The sequence below is a fragment of the Calonectris borealis genome, chromosome 6 (genome assembly GCF_964195595.1).
Source record: "Calonectris borealis chromosome 6, bCalBor7.hap1.2, whole genome shotgun sequence".
Lineage (NCBI taxonomy): Eukaryota > Metazoa > Chordata > Aves > Procellariiformes > Procellariidae > Calonectris > Calonectris borealis.
In genome coordinates, this window is record NC_134317.1 from 26,272,098 (window position 1) to 26,293,259 (window position 21,162).

The 21,162-nt window shown below is 38.7% G+C and overlaps 1 protein-coding gene across 2 annotated transcripts in view; it reads left to right on the forward strand.

Annotated features, from left to right (window-relative positions):
* The first annotated feature begins 8,607 nt into the window (after positions 1 to 8,607).
* LOC142083631 (oxysterol-binding protein-related protein 6) overlaps positions 8,608 to 21,162 on the forward strand; it is an 81,466-nt gene continuing 68,911 nt past the window's right edge. For both annotated transcript variants that reach the window (XM_075153343.1, XM_075153341.1), the window contains exon 1: positions 8,608 to 8,845. In XM_075153343.1, the coding sequence (XP_075009444.1) occupies positions 8,744 to 8,845 (102 nt within the window). In that variant the 5' untranslated portion in view covers positions 8,608 to 8,743. The remainder of the gene's footprint in view (positions 8,846 to 21,162) is intronic.

A 21,162-nucleotide genomic window follows, 5' to 3' on the forward strand; every position in this document is an offset into this window, starting at 1 on the left:
CTTTAAAAACTACTGTATTTAATAAACTTAGTCACTGTTTTGGAAAACACCAGGTTAATTCATTTTAATTTCTTTGATAATTCTTCCAACAAATGCTTGTTGTGGGAGGTTGTCAAATGTAGGGCTGTAAAACATGACTGCTATGAAACATGTATTTTTTTTCCATTACTTTTGCTGCATTATTGACTATCAGTCAAGGAGAAGTGGTAGCCTAATTAAGAATAGTGATACAGGTTTAGACATTGCTCTTATTGACATAAGCGTTGTGTCTTAGCCAATTAATTATCTAATCTTGAAAGAGTTTACAGGAAATTGCATGTGTAAAATGGGTAAGTACTGCTTTTCTCTACCATCATATGAAATAAGACATAAAATAGGAAGGCTTTGGTTTTTTTATCAAGTGAGTTTAATGGGTACATTGCTACAATGTACATCTGGTTATATATTTAGCTAAATTAGCAAACAAAGTAATCAATGAAGTGAAGGAGGTGAGTGCCCACATCTAACATCTAAATGAAGAAATTTTTCCTGATATCCAATCTAAACCTCCCCTGGCACAACTTCAGGCCGTTTCCTCTTGTCCTATCGCTTGTTACATGGGAAAAGAGACTGACACCCACCTTGCTACAGCCTCCTTTCAGGTCGTTTCAGGTGGAAAAATTTCTTCACTGAAAGGGTTGTCAAGCATTGGAACAGGCTGCCCAGGGAAGTGGTTGAGTCGCCATCCCTGGTGGTATTTAAAAGACGTGTAGATGTGGTGCTTATGGTTTAGTGGTGGACTTGGCAGTGTTAGGTTTATGGTTGGACTCGATCTTAAAGGTCTTTTCCAACCTAAAGGATTCTATGAGCATGGAAATTGCAAATTGCGCTGACCAAGTGCAGCAGTTTGGTCTGTATCAGAGCTCCTCCCCAGGGGTAGTGCTGGACTTGACTCATTTCCTACCTATAGCCAGGTTCTAGATCCTCCTGAATATGGGATAAAGTGTGATTTATGGCAGTATTGAGGCACTGTATATATTGCTGTACATAGTATCAGATTGAGAATTTGTATATGCCAATGTTGTTATGTATTGGTTATCCAAACCTTGAATATGCAGCTTTTAAAATACTTGAAAGGGGCGATGGTAACACAGTCGTATGAATTCTAACATCTTCTACCTTAAAAACCATTTAGTGCTAGTAAGATTTCCCAGTTTTCCTGCAGCACCTTATTTATTCCTACTCTAAATATTGGACCTGAAAATCATCAGTGGTCCCATTAGATCAACAGTGTTGTTTTGGTATCTATCTAGGATTGAAAATTCACTTGTCAGAGGTCTAGGACATGTTATTTTTGATGGCTTCTCTAAATATTAGCCTTGAAAGTTATTACTGGAGCAACTGTCCTAGAAAAATGTGGGAAATTGATTTTCCTGATGGGAATTAATGATTTTGAATTAAAAAAGAAAAGGTTGCTCAATTTTTTTCCCTATTGTCAACATGCCAAACGTAATCAATAATTTTCCTGAATCTGGATTTGGCCCTTTATTATTTCTGACAGTACCTGCAAATAAAACAAATCTTAAAATGCATTGATTAAAGCCATTTCCTAAAAAGTTGATGTTTTGTTAATATGATGTGGCTGATCTCAAATAGTGGCTGTAAAGGGATTGGTTCACTCATTTATTAAAAAAAAAAAAAAAGACAAATTGCTTATTTCCCATTAGTGCTCTATTAAATCACCACAGCATTGCCACTGCACTGAGATGTTTTATTTCCATTACATTCTTGTCTTTGCAACATTCATGTATTGTGGAAAAGTGTGGTTATGATTTTCCTGCATGGAAGGTCAGCAGTGAAGGGGGGAACAGACAGTTACATATTCCTCATAATGTGAGAACAAAGGTTGGCCTCCACTGAGTCCTTGAATATAGAATGACGGCTATACAGCTGCAGACCACCACAGAAGCCTCTTCCCTCCCCAATGAAAAACAGCCTCATATTGACAGATCAGTGTGAAGATGCTTTGCTTGAAATAATGCTAGTGACAGTCGCATATTTTTGGTTCATTTATGTCTAGAGACTCAGTTCTGCACCCTAAATCGTCTTCTCAAATTACTCCAATACTGCACAAGATATTGAAGAGTCTATAAAGCATTCTGGGCATTCTTGCAGAAAAGACTCAATCAGAGTGAGAAACAACATAACATTTGTGACAGAAGTCTGTTGTGTGAATCCAGACTTCATTTGGAGTTACCCATTGAGAGCTTCCATTTATCTGTTATATGACATGCGGGTTTATTTATAACTCTAGATTTATGCAAGTCATGTATTTGTATGTTTTCGTCACTTCTATTAATAGCTTCTTCACAAACCACACTGCAGTTGGTGCAGTTGCCCAGGGTCAGTGGAACATCTTCAGATTTTGGGAGAGAACAGAGATTCCCTAACCAGTGTCAATGGACTTGCCGTACGGTGGCGGCTTGTAAAGCGAGATAGCTGCAATATCCATACCTCTGATATTGCTAATATTCATTTCCACAGGCTGCTTCTCTGCTCTGTGTCGCCCATTTATTTTATTCAGTTTTTACAGCTTGTGTTTCCCAAGTCTTTGCCAGTTTGCTCCCTGGTGTATTGTCTCATTTCACTCCTTGTATATGTATCTCTACTCGGACCTTTTAAACCTGCTAACATTTTTTTTTCCCCCAATAAAAATAGCCTTCCTCCATTTCATTCCTTTCCCCTTCTTTTTTTTTTTTTATGTTTTATTTTTAATTTTAGCCAGTAACATAAAAATACTCAATTTTTAAAATGAAATTTTAAATAATGAGAATCTGTGTAACTCCAGATACAATGTAGTTTGTTCAGTGAATAAAACTAAGAGTGATGAACTTTTATATGGAGAGTCAATGTCATCTTCAGTATTTTTATACTACTGAATAGTCCAGTCTAGAGAATTCCCAGGAAATACTTTTAAGAGATGTTGAATAAAACATATTATTGTAACCCGGGATAGAAGGTGAAGAGAAATCAGTAAATGGCTCTCAGTGTTCCGTGTCTTTCAAACTATTTAGTGTAACATTGTTATAAAAAATAATCATGCTACATCTTGGTACTGGATTGGTCATTTATTTTGATGCATCTGAAATAATTTTGTTTCAGATGATAGAAGGCAGGACTTCTGGGTTAACATAATAGCTAGTGTAAAAAACAGTGGTTTCTGATAAGAGAAATAAAGCATGTAATTTTCCTTATTTATTTATTTAGACAGAAAGAGACTGAAAGAGACAGTAACCCTTTATGCATGGAAAGGAAATGAAGCATGATTTTGTTTTTAAGACCTATTTAATACTTGATTTGAGACACCAGGGGGAAAAAAAACAACCCACAACACTAATGAACTTAGAATAAATGAGGAAAAAATAGTTGTGTAGTAAAATATGTTCAAATCTGAGATTGAAGTAGAGAAAGAATGGGGAATCCCTAAGTTTTCACTTCTTTTTTCTTCAGACTTAGACAAGCTGTAACAATTGAGATCAAGCACAAAAACATTATTGGGAAACCCCCCCCTTGAATTCAAAGGCTAGCTTAAAAAGAAACATAGTAGGGGTGAACTGCAAGAGTGTGGTGGAATAGTTCTCATTTATAAAAGAAGTATTCAATACCAAATGTTTAACAAAGAATAAACAATTTCTTAACTACTCAGTAAAGAATCTTTAGTATATTTCTTATTTTAGTTTCTGTACAGTAATTTTGTATTCCTTTATGAACAGGATTAGATATAGATTTTTGCCTCATCTGGAGGATGTCACAATCATGGCACATGGTATTTTTCCTTACTCATCAGAGTTAAAAGACCTTGCTGCATGTTCTGCTTAGAAGATGCGCTCTCTCCTTGGCTTTGGGCAGAGCATCTTACCTTTCTATATACATCACCTTACATGAAAAATAAGTAAATAACTTAGAAGAGAATGTACTGAAGAACCAGTAAATAATTTTTAGGATTACTAAGTTACAAATGATGTTTTAAATCCAGAATAGCTTCGATGCCAATGAGAAAAGTTGAAGACAAAACTCCCAGCTGGGCGATTGATACTTGCAACGACCAAAATCTTTCTGCAGTGTCTGGTTTTCACGTTCCAGGAAGTCTGTCTCTTCTTATGCTGGAAGCAATAAATACATTTCCTGCTCTGGAACTCATGGCAGCTTTGGGGCAAGCCAATGTACGGTCACATTGGATGGGCTGAATCAACTTATGGTCCTAAACTGACAGGTGGTTTTGAGCAGTTCATGAGGGATTTAGTTGGTGTGCTGCAAAATGCAGCCTACAGGTCAATGATATTTGGATAAGCAGCAATTAATAACCAATGGCCAATACTGTTATCCTTGTTTATGCCAGATAATGCCATTCTTTTTGAGTTGTCCAACTGAAATAAATTAAAATACTTCCATGTTGAAGACATATTTGCTGTGAAGTAAAGGGATGATAAAATTGGCCTCGTACAATAAATCAGATGTTTTGGTCTTTGTCAGGAAACAGTATCAGAACAAATGCACAATTACTAGGGGGACACCCAAAACCCCACATAATAGTTTTTGAATGTGTTTTTAGTTTTTCTGTTATTTTCTAGAAATATTCTACCATGGTATATGGCTTGCTTCTGTTCCCACTGAAGTCAATAGCAAAATTGCCAGTGACTGATGAAAAGAGCCCATGAAAAATGTCTCAAAAGCATTGGTTTCATTTTGGCAAATTGAATTTGTTGGTCAAAAAATTAGATTTAGAATTGTTTGCTTCAATCTTAGTTACAGAGAGACTGGTGTCTCTTTACATCAATTTCTCTACATTTATTCCTTCTAACATGCTTTAAAAAAGATGTATTACCCAAATTTTAAGCCAAAATTGGAAGATAAGCTCTTAGCAATGTAGAGAAACAGAATCCAAATTCAACGTGCAAGAACAATAACAAAAAGTTTTAGTACTAGCTCTTGCTAGTTTGCATTAATATTTTTGTTGTGCTTACAGTGCCTGTTTTCTCAAATATCCCACTTACTTTTTTTTGACTTTTAACCCCAAACTGTTTCTCTATCAGAAATTTCTATATATATAAATAATAGCAACTTTGTATTGAAGTTATTGTTGCTGTTAAATAGGGCAAGAAGAAATGTTTGCTTCTTGTAGTGTGAAGGGGGATAGTTTAGTTTTATGTATCTTTTTTGGGAGACTGTTAGCAATTAATCAGTGTGGTTTGAGCAAGTTGTTGGTTAGATTCAGCTCTTAATGCTTGGGCAACGCCGCAGAACCACTGTGCAGTTTGGCTCAGGTGTAAGCCAGTATTTTTTTTTTTTTTTAATATGTTTCAAAAGAAAAAGTCCATACTTCACAGAATCTCAAACCTGGCAACTATTTACAGAACTGTTTTTCTTGTGTACTGCTTGCTAGCATTGTGTTTGCTTCTTACAACAGCACCTACACTTCCCGAGAGCTTTAAAAACACACTTGAAGTGCCAGATCACTGTCCTCCTGTGCCAATACGAAATATTAAATTTTTCCACATTAGTCAACTGAGTGAAGATCAGATGTTTTAAAAAGGGTTAGATTTTCATTTGGCCGAAAGCTGCTCTGCTAAAAAATTTTCAGAGACCTCATAGCCGAAAGTGACTGAAAATTTGCCCTTTTAGCTATTAAATAACTCAACTGTTCTGCACAGCTTTGTGAACTAGGATTATAATTTTTGTGTTCTAATTTTTGGAATTTGATTTTTGATTTATGTGAAAATTGCATAGACCTTGAGATATCACTGTTGGTACACCTCTTTGGCTAAAATTTGCCTAATACATTTCTAGGATATGAAAATGCTGTTAAACTACATCAGCAGTCCCTGGTATGCTAGGATAGAAGGAAAAGCCTCTCTTCGGGTGCAACTTCATTATGTTTTCTCTCTGAAGTTCTGAAACAAATGTGCTGTGCAGCTTGTTTCTTTCTTCCTGCAACCTCTGTCTTGTAGTTGGCTCTAGCAGCTCCAGCACAACGCATCTTCTTAGGTTTCTTCTAGCAAGAATTTGTCATCCTGAAAAGAATAGAATTTGCCAAGATATTCAGGCTATGTGGGCAGCTTTTGCTGGTGGAACAGCCATGTCCTCCCAGTCATGCCACTGGGATGCTCTGTGGGCTCTGTGGATATTATGTGGGATCTGTAATTCTATGGGAGACTCCTTGATGGAGATGGAAGCTCATCCATAAGATATGGATGAGATTCGTACTTGCAAAAGTGCTGATAACTAATAAGTGAAGTCATTCCACTTTCCACAGTACAGCAAGCAGAAAAGGTGTCTGTCACTTATGAGTCATCACAGATCTCAGCTTCAGCAGGAGGGCATTCGTTAGGGTGCAGTATTCGGAAGCTGGTGGCTGCAGGGCACAATGTAATTAATTATTTAGCTGCCTCTGTGTGAGTATCTGGGTTCAGGATGATATTCTTGCATGGGTATGTGTTGTGATTGGAGAAGCTAGAGCTCTGTCTTCAATATGTCATAACTTCTTGAGCCTGCAATCATGTCTGAGTGTTAGTTAATGTATTTTTGTCCTGATCTCATTTAACATGGTGCAGGACAGCACTTTTCTCCACGCTCATCTAAAGCTAGCTGTGCCGTGCTGACCCTTGGTGTGCTGTCATCACAGTGTATGTGGAAGGGCACTATTTCAAAATTAGAGAGGGGGTGGTGGAGAAGATAGCAGACGACATCATTCAGGGAATGATTTTATCTAAGGTTAATGGAAGATCAGACACAGTATCTATCAGCTGAAGCAAGATCGAAGTAATCTGTTAAGCATTGAAACCTGAAATGCTACTTCCTGAAATGTCATGATGTACTGATGATGTACTTGCGACATTTTTGGAGTGTTTGACTCTTTATTGACACAAATATCCTCTGTGCTGCTCTAAGTATCTATTTTTCTGTTCTTGGATGGAAATTAAAGGTTTGGGTAAGGAGAAGTAAGTGAGAGAAGGCATCTAATGCTTGCAAAGAGGTAACACACATAACAGTGCCTGAGTAAACAGGAAAGAGAATGGCCCCTGTAGCTGTGGTGGGTTAGCCCGGGCCAGCAGCCAAATGCCTGCCCAGCCGCTCAGTCCTCCATGCCACTGATGCAAGGGGGAGTAAGCAGCTGGGTAGGCGTTTGGCTGCTGGGATGGGAAATAGGATGGGAAAGCTTGTGACTCAAGGTAAAGACAGGGAGACTGCTTATCAATTACTGTTGCAGGCAAAACTCAGCTTAGAGAAAATTAATTTATTGCCAATTAAAATAGATTTGGGTAGTGAAATGGAAGACATTAAAACAACACCTTTCCTCCCATTTTTCCCACGTTCAACTTCACTCCTTCATTCCTGACACCTCTAGTCGCCCCCTGCCCCGAGTGGCATGGGGGGTGGTGGTGTTTGTGGTCAGTACGTACGGCAGTTTTTTCTCCCCACTCCGCCTCCTCACAGTTTTCCCCTGCTGCAGGGTTCCCCACGGGCTGCAGTCCTTCAGGGAAAAATCTGCTCAGCGTGGGTGCTCCACGGGTCGCAGTTCCTTCAGGACTGTCCATCTCCTCCACGGGCTGCAGGGGAGTCTCTGCTCTGGCACCTGGGGCACCTCTTCCCCCCCTTCTCTGACCCTGGTGTTCACACAGTTGTTTTTGTCACTTCTTTTGTTCCTCCTCCTCTGCCTTTACGGTGTTTTCTGCCCTTTCTTGAACACCTTTTCGCCGCCAGGCTCAGCTCTGCCCTGCGGTGGGGCCGTCGCGGAGCTGGCTGGAGCCGGCTGCGTCCAGCTCGGGGCAGCCCCGGCCTCTCCTCAGAGAGGCTGCCCTGCAGCCCCGCCCTGCCAGACCGGGGCCCCGCACCCAACATGGCAGCCCGGAGCGTCTGAGCTAGGCCCTGGGTAGCTCCTGCCTTCATCAATACTTTTTTTTTTTTTTGTACCTGTGGTTCAACAAATATACTGAAGTTTTTGTCCAGATGGAAAGATTAATACCCCCTGGCTGCAGTCCTGTGGCTGAAAGCGTTTTCTGGTTAAAATATTTTGTATTATCTTTCAGTCATTTTTGAGAGCAAGCATGTGGTGAGCTCTGCACCATCTGAAAGGTGCTGATTCGTGAAACTGGGTTGTCCACCCCTTCAGTGAGGCCACCATCTTTGAAAGAGGGACCTGCTTTTAAAAACCACCTTGCAGAGTCCTTAATCTAACTGCAGGATTTTTAAGAAGTACTGATTATAATGGGGTGTTCACTGGTAGTGTTGTATGGGAAGTCCTAAGGAGTTACCTGATAATGTTATGATATTATGCAAGATGGGATAACGACCCCTTGTCAAGGATTTGTAAGCTTTGCCTGAGAATTGCTGTAAATTCCTTAAGCCTTTCCGTAGGGGTTTTTGAAATAGTGTAATACACTTTCATCTTCTGTGAGAATGCAGAACAATGTACTTGTGTTTGTACGGGGTAGTTGTTAGGAAGGGAAGTAAAAAACTGGGAGATCTGTTGGATTAAATAGTGACTGTCGACAGATTTCTTTGCTGCAGAGCTACTTTGGAGTGAGGGTGTATTCATTCACTCTTTCTCCCACATTTTTCTTTATTAAGGTGCAGTTCAGCTGAGATTGAATTCCTCTTTGGCAATCCATAAACTGTGAAACAGAAGGATGCAGAAGACTATCCCTTGCCTTTTTGTACATGAGTGGTAAGAGCACAAGATCATTACTAGAAGTTTGCTGCAAAGATGAGTTCAGAGGAGAAGAGTATATCTCCAGCTCACAAAACGTCCACTCCATCACATAGAAGTGCCTCCTCTTCATCATCTTCTCAGAGGGACAGGAGGCAGGTAAGGATAAGATCTAGACATTCGTAACATCTGGTGAAATGATTCATTTATTCCTGTAATGTGGCTGTTAGTTCTCTCTAGCTCTAAATTCACTTGCTTATAGCATTGGATGACATCACTATAGCCAAGAAGTGTTGATTTTTTTAAAATTTTTTTTTCCCACTTTCTAAAGTGGTTTGAAAAAGATTCAGAAGCAACATGGGCACTATGTGTCGTGCTGGAGTGGGAAGGGTATAATCTTGTGGACAAGTAGGGAACATGCTCTGAAGTCTTTTGGGAAGTGGTTTCTTTGGCAGCATGAACCTACAGTTTCTTCAAATTGTTTTGTGTCCTCTGTGAATATCTCTTTTTGTAAATCTAACTACAGAGATGTATTATCTTTTTACAAGGTGATATTTCAGTTCAATTGAAATATCACATCGTTCATCCTGTATGGAAGCACCTAACATTTTAAATATTATTTGGTTTACTACAAATTTACACTGATTGTCCCATGTCATATAGTACTAGTCTAGTTATGTTAGACTTCCATTTTCAAGAGACCTTTGTGTATGTGGATGTAATATGTCTTTTCTCCAGGATCCGTTTGAGATGAGGGCTGTATTATTTCCCCTCAAAACAACTTAGGTATTCCTGTGTTTTTTTGAGGGCTGGGTGTACAGTTTGGCCCCAGCGTCAGTGGGAGCACTTCCGAAAGTATCAGAGCTACCCACTAGATTTCAGATAGGTAGGTTGTTACATGTATATTTACAAATGCAAAGCTTGATACTGAAAATTTGATTAGAACAGAGACATACTTTAAAACTTTGATCCATGGAAACCTTGAACACTAAATCAGCTTCTGAGTTAGTTTAACATCATCATGTTTAAAAAAGAAATGTACAAAATATAAGAATATAACAACTTTATAATTTAAAATATTGTGAAAATATTTTCCTTAATGCAATACTGGCTTCTTTTCAGCTTGACAAGGAAAAGAGGCAGGAAAAGAACTTAAATAATTGTTTGCTGTGGTATGCATTTACTTGAATTGCTGTAGCTTAAGAACGTTTTCCCAGCTATTTGTATGCCAGCTGTGACACTGTTTGCTCAGCTGCTGCTGTAGTAGGTTTTTTCCCGTACCTGACTTATAAAAATTTTGAAAACTGAGAATTTTGATGAAAACTGTAACATTTACAGCTTTGAATGTAATAGTCTCACCATAAGATATATTTTAAATGTTAAACCAGGAGAAGAATTCTGATGTGTGTTTGATAACAGGCAGGAGATGTGTCTGGATTTTTTAAAATAATTTTCAGTGCTTTTCAGTGAAACCAAAAAGATGTTCTCACAGATGATAAATATTTTTCCTTTCATGCTGTACAGGATTTGGGATAGCTGTACTCAGTGAAGTCCTGGTTAGCATATGATCTTCTCTTAATTTTTCATTAGTTCCATCTGGAGCAAGAATTTTGACATCTGTTGTTTAAAGCATTAGTATATTTTATCTCCTGCATTTAAACCCAAAGAAGGTGAATGCAAGACTTGTAGGAGCTGCTGAGCTCAGCTAAGAGCATATCCTCTGAGTTCTCTTTGTATTTAGGTAGTTTGGTACAATCGTGCAAGTGAGAATAAAAAAATTACCTTTTGGGAATACATTTTATCATAAATCTAATGGCTACCATATCTGTTACCATAGCAACAGGGTAGAGCAAGGTATACCTGTCATTGTAATGAAATGGATGCTTAACTTTAAGTCCATATTTGGTCGCTGAAATGTGAAGCATGATTTTAAAATAAAGCTGAAGAGGTCAATGGTGTGATGCATCCAGAGCTCTCTTGGATCCGATAATGTCTGATGATGCTTAACAAATATATTTAGGCATGTAAATGTGGGCTGGAAAGGCTACTGCTAGGCATTCATTTTTTTGCCTCAGTGCTTTCAGTGTTAAAGGGAGAGAAATATCCAGGAGAATGAATGGATGGGCAATTTCTTCTGCAGTGAAACTGAGCTACAGTGTGCAACACATCATGAGGTGCAATGGTACTATATCCAGGGCAATAAACATACAAATGTTTCCTTTGTGCATGTAGACACAATAAATCAACCAGCTTCATCGTACCATCTACTATAACAATTGTATTTCTAATTTCTTTCCTTGCTCGTGGCATTATTTGTATATGTTTTGGTTTTCATAGGCTTTCCCCCAAACGCAATGATAGCTAGAGGGTAGGGGATTTTGGTTTGCGGGCTGTTGGGTTTTACTTTACTTTGAAAAGGCTTGAAAATTCTGTCTTGCTGCCTCCTTGGACTCTTCACAGCAGCTAGAAGAAAAGCACCCTTCCTGAAGGGGTAATATGTGTGGATATGGAAAGTGATGTGACTGGATGAAGCGTCAATGTAGCTTTCATTGTCATGTGTGAAGATAACACTTGATATTTCTAGATGGTTAATGACTGAAATCTTCTCATCATATAATTCTTGTCAAAGTCATACCAGCAATTATGGAACAGTTTTCCAATAAATTATGGCGCAGGAGGCTGAATGAGTGTGAACATGACTGTGATAAATCATTTCAGGGAGAGTGGAAAATGTCTTGCTGTATATAATACTGGCATTGTAATGTAGCTTTCTTATTTGTGCAATATACATCACCTAGGAGAACTAGCAGTCAGCAAAAGCTTTGACATTGCCAATTTGCAGGCTCCATGACTAAGTAATTGATAAATGAACAGACTACTGAAGCCAGCAATAACCAAAAGACTGGGTTCAGATTTTCGTCGTCGTAGGAACTTCAGCATCATTCATTTTCGTCAAAATCGTGGTTAATTTGGACTATTAGATAGAAGAAGGCCCAGGACCAACCTGTTTTGTTTAACCCCTGAGCTGAGCAGGGTGGCAGGGCAGTTGTGGTGTCCTTGGTAAGGAATACTTTAGAATGGAGCAGCAGCAGTTTTTCCTACAGTGGAGCTGTTGCAGAGCATAGAACCTGTCACTTCCATTGTCAGAGGATCTCCCTAAGAAAACTAAGGGTCCACATACAAAGGTGAGCATAAAAACTGCAATTCGGACAGCCTTTTTTGTGGGCCATGCTGGAAAGGGAGATTCTTGTTTTTCATCCCTCGTATGAAACTCTGAAAAGGCTAGTCATATTCTGTTGCCCAACAAAAAGGAGGAAAACTAACACTGTTTTTAGAAAGTACACTGAATATGATAAAATCATATGCTGTGTATTCAGTTTGATGGGTATAAGTTCTTTATAAATATTCCATATTTTATTTATTGACTAAGTATGCAAGTCATACTGCAGACTGTAATACATTCTATATTCTCTGCAGTGCATGGGTAGTAATACTGTGCTGAGAAGGCAGAAAGAAGTAAATACATTTACAGGGTTAACAATGTGCAGTTTGGCAAATTGGGGCAAATTGAGGCTATTATAAACAGAGGGAGTGATACAGAAGGAGAGTAATAATAATGAAACAGTAACAAAGGAGAGATTTTGACTTTTCTGACTACCATCTAAAGGGTAGCTAATACACGATGTGAAGTGGATTTAGCAATGTCTACTATTTTAAATGTGAGGATTTCTCTTCTAATATCTCAGTTTTCTTTTTGGTCTTTTAGGGGGGAGGGATGATCAGCTGTTATCTCTTTCTCTCTCTGTTTCTGTGTCAGATTGCTGTTTCAAAAAATCCTTGGTTCTTTTCCCACACAGCAAACACAAAAGGAGAAAAGCTTTTAGTCCTATTGCATTTAGCCTTGTGTGGTCACCTTTCTACTAGGAGAGCTTTCATATTTCAAGTGACTGTTGTCTTTCAGCCATATGTAAAGAGTGAAGATAGGGGCTTTGAAGGAAAAAGAAAAAAAGATTTTCCAGAGCAGCAATCATCTGCTTTTCAGATTTTAATGTTTGGCCTTTTTTTGTTGTTTGTTTGTTTGTTTTTTTTTCTTTCTGTAAGAGCAATATTGACTAACAGGAGAAGGGGTGTACTCAAGGGAGGCAGAAAGGGCTGAGTTTGGGCTGAAGATTTTTACCTGCCTTGAAATTGAGAAGAGCGCGATTCCAAAGTCAAGGCTCTGGTTTTGCCTACAGGTCTGTGCTGGAAAATGTCTAGTTACCTTTTTATAACCACTGTATTTTAATTGTCAAAGTAGTCTCCTCAAAGCAGTATTTCCTAAGGTGGGTATCACCATTTTGTAGATATAAAGGCTTTAATGATGATGGAAGGATTGAGTCATTTGTCTGCAGCAACCTTAACCAAACCTTACTTTATAGAGTAACTGGAAGCCTATAAAAAAGTTATTGCAGTAGGTGAATCTGGGAGCAAAATATATGGTACCTGAAAAAAAAGGACTAATAATTGTTATTTGGATATAGGGATGCAGCAGAAATCTAGGCCTCACAGTGCCGTGCACTGTATTAAGCACATAATAAAAGGCAGTTGCTAGCATAAAGTGCTGATTAGATGAGACAGACATAGATTGGGAGCAGAAAAAGAGAGAGGTGACTTGTGTGTTGTCTCTTTCATCCACTAATGATAAAGCATAATGCAAAGCAATATGCATAATAGGAACATATCATGGGTTCTATATCAATTCTAGAATTTCATGCTTTTAGCTAACATTAAGAAGAGTAAAAGTAGAATTATGAAGGGAAGTCTCTTGGCTAAGAAAACCGCCATCAAGTTTTTCCCAGGAGATAATGAATGAGCTGCAAATTTTTCATAGATGTACTGCAGGGACCATCAGGTTCTGTGAAGCTGAGTTCACATAGGCAATCTGCATGCCACAGCAAGTGGGTGGTGCAGGAGGGAGAAGTAAGAAGTGCCAGGAGTGGAGTGCTTAGCTGTGCAGTGTTGAAAACAAAAGGTACTTGATTTAGAGAGTGAGACTCTTGGTCAGGAAATGAATAGGTGAAAGAAATGAGTAGGGGAGAGAGAACTGGGTGGGCCAAATGCTTTGTGAGGTTGTAGGACTTGAAACCAAGAAGCAAGGACTGGTTTGTAGGGAGAACAACAACTGGCTGAAAAAGTAAGGGCAGAGTAGAGAGAAGGAAAGCAAGGAGAGAGGTGGGGTTTTTTGTGACCAGGAGTGTCTGGGAGAGCTAGTTGATGTGTAGAAGGGGGAAAAAAAAAGTTGCAAACAATCTTTTATTCTAATTGCTTGGTGTTTGAGAAGATCTTTTTGTGTGGTTATTCTAAGCAATAGCAGATTCACTTTTTATCTGTTCCATAGAAAAAGCAGTCTAGTATTTGAGACTGAAGCTACTTAATGCAAAATGCTGGGGCTTAAACTGAGACACCTGCTGTTGCTATTGCTTTGGCTCCTGTTGCTGCTACACCTTTCCTGGCAGCTCAGTGGGAAGTAGCAGAGCAGTGGCAACGGGAAGGGTCATGGCAGGAGCAGCTGTGGTGGCATCTGCTATGGGATTTCAGTCACTAGTGCTTTTCCCTTGGTAGGCTAGGTTGACAGGGTAAGGTCCATCACATACACAGATCCATCTTGCCTGCTGGAAATTAAAGTCCTTTGGAAGAGTCTCTCTCTTTTCATTGCCCTATTTCATTTAGGATTTTTGGTGCTTTTTCTGGGAAACTGAGAACAATTAGATGTGTGAGAGTTTGTGAAGGGATAGGACGGAGTGTTCATGCTCATGTAGTTTAATTTTTTGGTTTTAATATGTTGAGATACCTCAGTCTCAGCTTTCTCTTTGTTTGTGACGGGTTACAATCAGTGTCAGAATATCAAGGATGCTTTTGTGGCTTCATTACAGATTTCTGCCTCATAAACAATGACAATATAATCAATTGGCATTTTTACCATGCCTGCCTATCTGTCCAGCGTGCCTCAGACAGTGTTGCTCGTACAAGATTGCAGTATAATATAATGTAATATATTCCATGTGGAAGAGAAGTCTGAGCGCATTTATATCCTTTCGTTATTCTTAAACTGAGTAGCAATCTACACGCTCGCTCACTGCTGTCAGCATGATGTGACATCTGGGAAAAAATTATTGATGGTTACCTGTAAATTTCACTTGTTCCTGTCTCTCCGTGGCTTTAAAAGAAAGGAGGGCAAGGATGGAGATTTGTCTAGTAGATATGGTACAGACCTGAGAACATGGAGCCTTATTCCTAGCTTTGCTCTCTAGCAAAGTGTAGACTTTTAAAAGCATTTTTACTTCCCAGTAGTTTGTGAGAATTATTTCAATAATAATTATTAATCTCTTTGAGAGTTTCAAACTGAAGATGCTACTAAATGCCAAGCACTGTTATTACAGTGATGTGATTCTCTTCTGCTCTCTGTCCTAATTAACTCTCTTCACATAATACAGTTGAAGCAGCATGAGAGCAGGAAGTGTTAAATAAGTACTTTAAAAGCAACAACTCACTGGAGCAAGCAAATGTTCTGAGGGAGCCAAAGAATGAAGTGGCAAAATTGTTAACAAAAACATGCAATTATTCTTTAAATTGTTTAGCTGCTGCTGACCAATTTTTTTTTTCTGTGCCTTTAATAGAGTCTGAAAATGTTCCTCAGGTTCAGGAGGTAGTGGCTTTTACTTCAGTATCTGAAAAAATGTCTGAAACAATGTAACTTATGAAGCTGTAGAACACCCATGTGAGTGTTACATTAAGTTCAATGCCATAGCACTTGCCTTAAATGAAATCATAAATCTCAGGCCTGTTAGATTCCTTTTTCATCACTCAAATGGATAACAGTGAAGTACTTGATGAGTGAACATCTACACATGGCACAATCAAACCTTCAGAAGAAGGTAAAAACTTTAAAAGTGAAGGTCTCTGGACTACAGATTTGTCCGGGGACGGGGTAGGAACCCGTGTAAGTGAGACTCGGAGGGAACTGGTGCAGATTGACCCCGGGGTGAGGCAGGCCCCCCCGAGCACCGATGCTGACGGGTGCATTGCAAGTATGAGGCATTCCTGCTCCAGCACTGGGAATCCTTGGGGGCCGGGCTGCCAACACACGTTGGCAGCAACACACGCCCAGGAGCCCAGATCAGACTGGATGCATCAGGCTCCCTGTCTGTATGTTGTGAAGCCAGCCTGCAGGCACGCAGCAGATGTCCCTCGTCTTGTACCTGTATTTCTGCCTAGAATTTACACGATAGATAAATGGCTACCAGAAGTACATCTGTGTGCATGTGCCTTGGATGGGCCCTCTCCAAACAATAGATATTTGGATCACAAGTGCCCCTGCCCTTGGTAATATCTATAGTGGTTTGGAGACAAGATCTCCCAGAGTACAATCCTGGAGATTAATAGAGGGAGATGCTGCGTCTTTCTGAGAAAGACTTGGCCTTAAAGCTGTTGAAGAAATAAAACGGACTGGAGCAGCCAAGGAGAGACAGGTAGCCTGGCAAGCCAGCACAATGTCTGAAAGACCTGTGAGGAAAAAAAAGGCTGTGCAGGACACTTGGTTCGGTTCTTGACAGTGATAGTGTGCATGCCAAGCTGTCCCACGGGACCGTGTGTACACGTTCTCTGAGCTTCATAAACATTGCTATCTGAGTTATCTTACCTCTAGGCATGCTTTACAGACTGCGTGGAGAATGCTGAAATGCAGATAGGCACTGTAATTTTAAACTGTGTCAGTTTGACTAGAAATGGTGTATGTAACTATCTTCTGCTACAAAACCCAGGAAATTGCTCACATAAAAGCTTAATTACCCATGCAAATTATGACAGATGATTTAAAGTGGTGTTTTCAGAACATGGTCACTCTTGCATTCCTCCTGTCTCATTTTTCCCCCTCTACCATGCACGCACATCCATACCTACGTGAGCATGTCTCACTTTTCTTGAGAATATAAACTAAAAGGTCAGCTTGTACATTTTTAAAAAAAATGGGCTGTCTGGGATCAGTGAGGAATGTGTGTATGTGCACACACACATGAATTCAGAAGGAAGAAGGAGAACTCTTCTGAAGTGCCAGGATTTCTGGGAAACAAATAGGGGAGAAGGAAGAGAAGCAGAAGCATGATTTTATTTTCATTTCCTCAGTAGAGAGGAAAGACACAAAAGTGAGAAGAAGAGGGAGGGTGATGGCAGGTATGATATGAAGGCTTCTGTTTTCAAGACACTCATGCATGACTGGGATTATCCACATTCAAAACATACAAATGTATCAGGCAGAATAAATGTGTGTCTTAGTAAAACTATTTGCTGTTCTGACATCTGTCTTTTTCTGTCTTCATTAAATACTTTATCCTGGAATTGAAAATGCTGTTACATCCAAACTTTTTTTTTCCTGAGTAGAATAAGATTTCATTTAAAAAAAAAAATTCTGATTAAAAATTTTTCAAAATCCCTTTTTTCCTAGCTCCTGTATTTTTGTACTGCATATATTAATATTCAATGGATATTGAGAAAGTCTAAGTGGGTAGCTTACACAGGGATGTGAAAGAGAGCCGCAGGAAGAAAGGGCTTTCTTTTTTTGAACGTATGCACTTTTTTAGGTGAGTGTCTTAACTTTTTGGCCTGTGATTTGTGTTAACTTAGACTCCCTTGCAACCATTTATTAAAGTGAAAACTGCATATATTTTCTGAAGAAGGCCATTCAACATGTCTAGAATGCTTTCATTAGTTAACAAATTAACATATCAAAGAATGGTTTTCTTTTGTACATGTAATTTTATTTTCCCTCCTTTTTTTTAAACTGTATCAGCACTAATAAAATAAATAGCCTGAGGCTATTTAGCGAAATATCAATCCTTTTAATTCTGATTATTCAGTAGTCATAAAAAAGCTTTGAATTCTCTCTGTCAGATGTTGTCAATTTATCTGTTTGCTCTTTTTTGAGATAAGCACGTCAAAATCTAAAGTGCGAAAGAAGAAGATTGTCATTAAAGACTCAGGCTGTGACTTGGTTGTCATTCCAAACCATAGCTCTGGCAAAGAGAAGATTGCTGTTACAATGATAGCTCTTTTCTACTTTATCCACTTGTGCTAATACTTCCCTCCAAGATGCTCTTCAGAAGAGCAAGAGCTTATTTCTCTTCAGAGTTTGTCAAAAAGGACCTTGAAAAGCAAAGGCTTCTTTGCTTTCAGAGCCTGAAAGCATTGATGTGTACGTACAATACAAAGCTGAAGTTCCAGAAAGGGCTGACAGAGAGCTCCTGAGCTAACAAGTCATTGACATTTCTGTAACACAAGAAGTGTTTATTTTGCATATCCCAGGAAAGAAGTAGAGACGTACATACCTGTATGTTATTAATATGCTACAGAACTGCTGTTTACGTATACTTGTCTTTCAGTAAAAAGGTTACAAAGAGAAAATGTTGCTCTTAAGCACATTTCTGTACAAGATGAGCATGTGCTACAAGAAGAAAAAAAAAGATTAACTACATGTGCTATTCATAAAGTATTGTTAAGTTTCTTTGTCTGTTGGTTGATAGATGAGATTGTTGAAAACAGCTATGGAGCGGTGTCAATAGGAGAGACTGAGAATGAGAGTAGAACCATGGTTGCTTTATACAAATTAAAAAAAATGTGCTAGAAGAAAGAAAGGAGAAATACATTGATGGAGACATGGTTGTTTTGCTTTGTACTCACCCTTCTCTCACAGTGATATTCAAGACACTGTCTTTATTCCAGCATCATCAGAAGGAAAGCCAGAGCTGACTGGGAAGCAGCCTAAGATAAAAGCCAGTTTCAAGGTTATTCCCTTTGCAAATAATATTGCAGATTAACTCAACATATATCACAGCTTTGTTTAAAAGGTAGTAAAAACAGGTATGTCTGCAGTCAAATCTGTGTCTACCTTATTACTGCTGCTGTATTTCAGATAACTGGAGAATACTATGTTTTTAGTTGAGAGAAAGCGATTAAGCATTGCACTTCATAGTAAATGGAATTCAAATAAGAACACAGGTCTGTGCAGGGGTAGCTAGGTTGCAAAAATAATGCCAGTGAATAGCAGATAATAAAAGATGCACTAGTTAGTCCTTTGGATTGAAAAAAAACCAACACAAAAACCCCAGAGAGAAAAGCTCTATTTTGAATTACTGTTGCAGAACAGTGTATGATTAGGCCCCATGGTTATGGGTGTTGAAGATTGCTGAATGCTGCTGGAGTGCCATGTCACCATAAGACTTGCTTTTCAAGGCCCAGGATAATGTTCTGGGCAGTGGCATGGGGCACAGGGTATGTTTCCAGCCATCCAGTGGTTGCTTCCACCATGCAAAATGACCCACTAAATCTTTTTCATTAATTAACTGTTAGCCACATGTTGTGCACATTTCTAAACTAAAGAGAGTCTCTGTCCGATGTGAGTGATAAATTGCTCAGCAGCTTGTCTTTTTCTTGGAAATGAATAAATTCTAAATTAGAGAGAACTCATTGCATTAAATATAATTCATTCCATTAAGTAATTAAGCAGTGAAGCAGAAAGGGGAGGCATGAGTGCCAGACTTGTCCTTCACTGGATTTCCTATCTCTACTTACCCAGTATCTCTTTTCTTTTCTTGCTTTCTCTTTGAAATCAATTGAATGTCTTTTCTTTTAATGGGAAATCAGATTCAGTTAAGAAACGTTAGGGTCTTCAGCCTCTGGCCTGATGGAGACCACATGCTCCATGTGCTAGTATTTGTTCTGGTGGACGAGGTGAATGGGTTACTGAACTCTTAACTGAGAAATGAAGTTGGCAAGATGTATAGAAAGATATTGTAAAATATGTTTTCCATTCTTGCCCTCCAGAGAAGATGAGAATATGAAACAACATCATATTGTTATTCTCTCCATCAGCTTCCCTCTCCCTCACATGACTTTGGGAAGCAACATGAAAAAAATGCAGGGCAGGATCAGCATTTGTGTTCCCCGTGTGTAGGCTTGTTAGGGGCATTTTGGGGTAAATGTGTGTTCACATATACAATGTATGTTGTCAATAATCTCAAAGCTGAAGGAAGGATTGTAGATAGGACTAAGATTTAGCAATGGATTTCTAGATTGCTCTCTAAAGAGCAATTTCACTTAAACTTGTAATCTTGTTGAATTAATTTCCAAGAGCACACAGAATTTGATGGTGCTGGTGTTTTTCTCCAGGACAAGCCAGCTATACTGCACAGGTAATCCTGAAGCATGAGGAAGTCTGGAATGGAGCAAGGCAGAGGTTGATTTCATCTGCCTGTATTCTTGGGATGAGAGGAGTGAGAGTACCAGGTTTATTGATATGCCTAGATTTATGGATTATTCATTTTTCTGTTCAATTATAAACAAAACCCAGAAGCTGTATGGAACTGCCTCTTTCTTCCTTTTCATCAGCTTTTTTTAACTGCTTCCTTTACCAACTCTATTTTTCTTGTTAAAACAAAAAAACCGTTGATAATAACTTCAAGATCTAAATAATATTTATTTCTGTTATCCTAAATAACTAAGCTCCTGCCTTATAAGAATAGCTGCTTTTCAAAATGTCAAATAATTGCGTAATTTCTAGCTGTAATTTTGCAGAAAAATAACATGCGTTAATGGAAAACATTTTGCACCAAGTAATGTCTCTTAATATTATGCTAGAGACATGTCACAAATTTAAGGAAGTGATTTTGTGCCAGTGTAGCGGTGGTCATGACAGAAAAGAATCAGAAAGCAGACATTTACAAGCAACAAGACAACACTTCATGAAGAAAGGAATGTGAAGAAGGCAATTTTATTTTAAAAGTGTTCATTTTCTTATTTCCGAACAAATAGTTGAATAAGTCAGCATTCATTAAAGTGCTGTTAGCTAATAATGTATTTCTCAGCTGCAGTGGAACTGTAATGACTGAGGGCTGATTAAAAAAAAAGAAAAAAGCACAAAAAAACCCTTGCCTTAAAATCATGCGATTGAAAATGTCACTGGAAATCTGGCAAGCCAAGGGCTGTTGGGTTACTCCACTCTAAATATTGTACAAAATGAAATTGCAGTTATGTAACAACAAACTGCACTGGCTGCTACATATGAGACCTTCACAACATCTGTGTTGGGCACTGCTCCATCTCAAGATGGAGGGATTCCTGCCTGCCAAACAAAACTGGCAAGAAAGTTGGGAATCATCCTGATTATGCTAATCAAGCGAGATTTTAATCTTCCTTGGAGGAACAAATTTAGGTTTTCCTGTGTATTGTTTAAATGTGATACTGTGTGCATAAGTAGCATTTAATCTGTTCAATGAGAAAACTTTATCATATTTTATCATTAGTAACTTCGTGGTGCTCAGCTCAAACAAGCATATTAAATTGTTTGTAGGAATTTGTGCTACATAAATACAAACATTTTTCTCATCTGACTAGTAATAGACATTGGGCTAAGTAATAAGATTGGCCTTTCTTTGATAAAGCAGAAG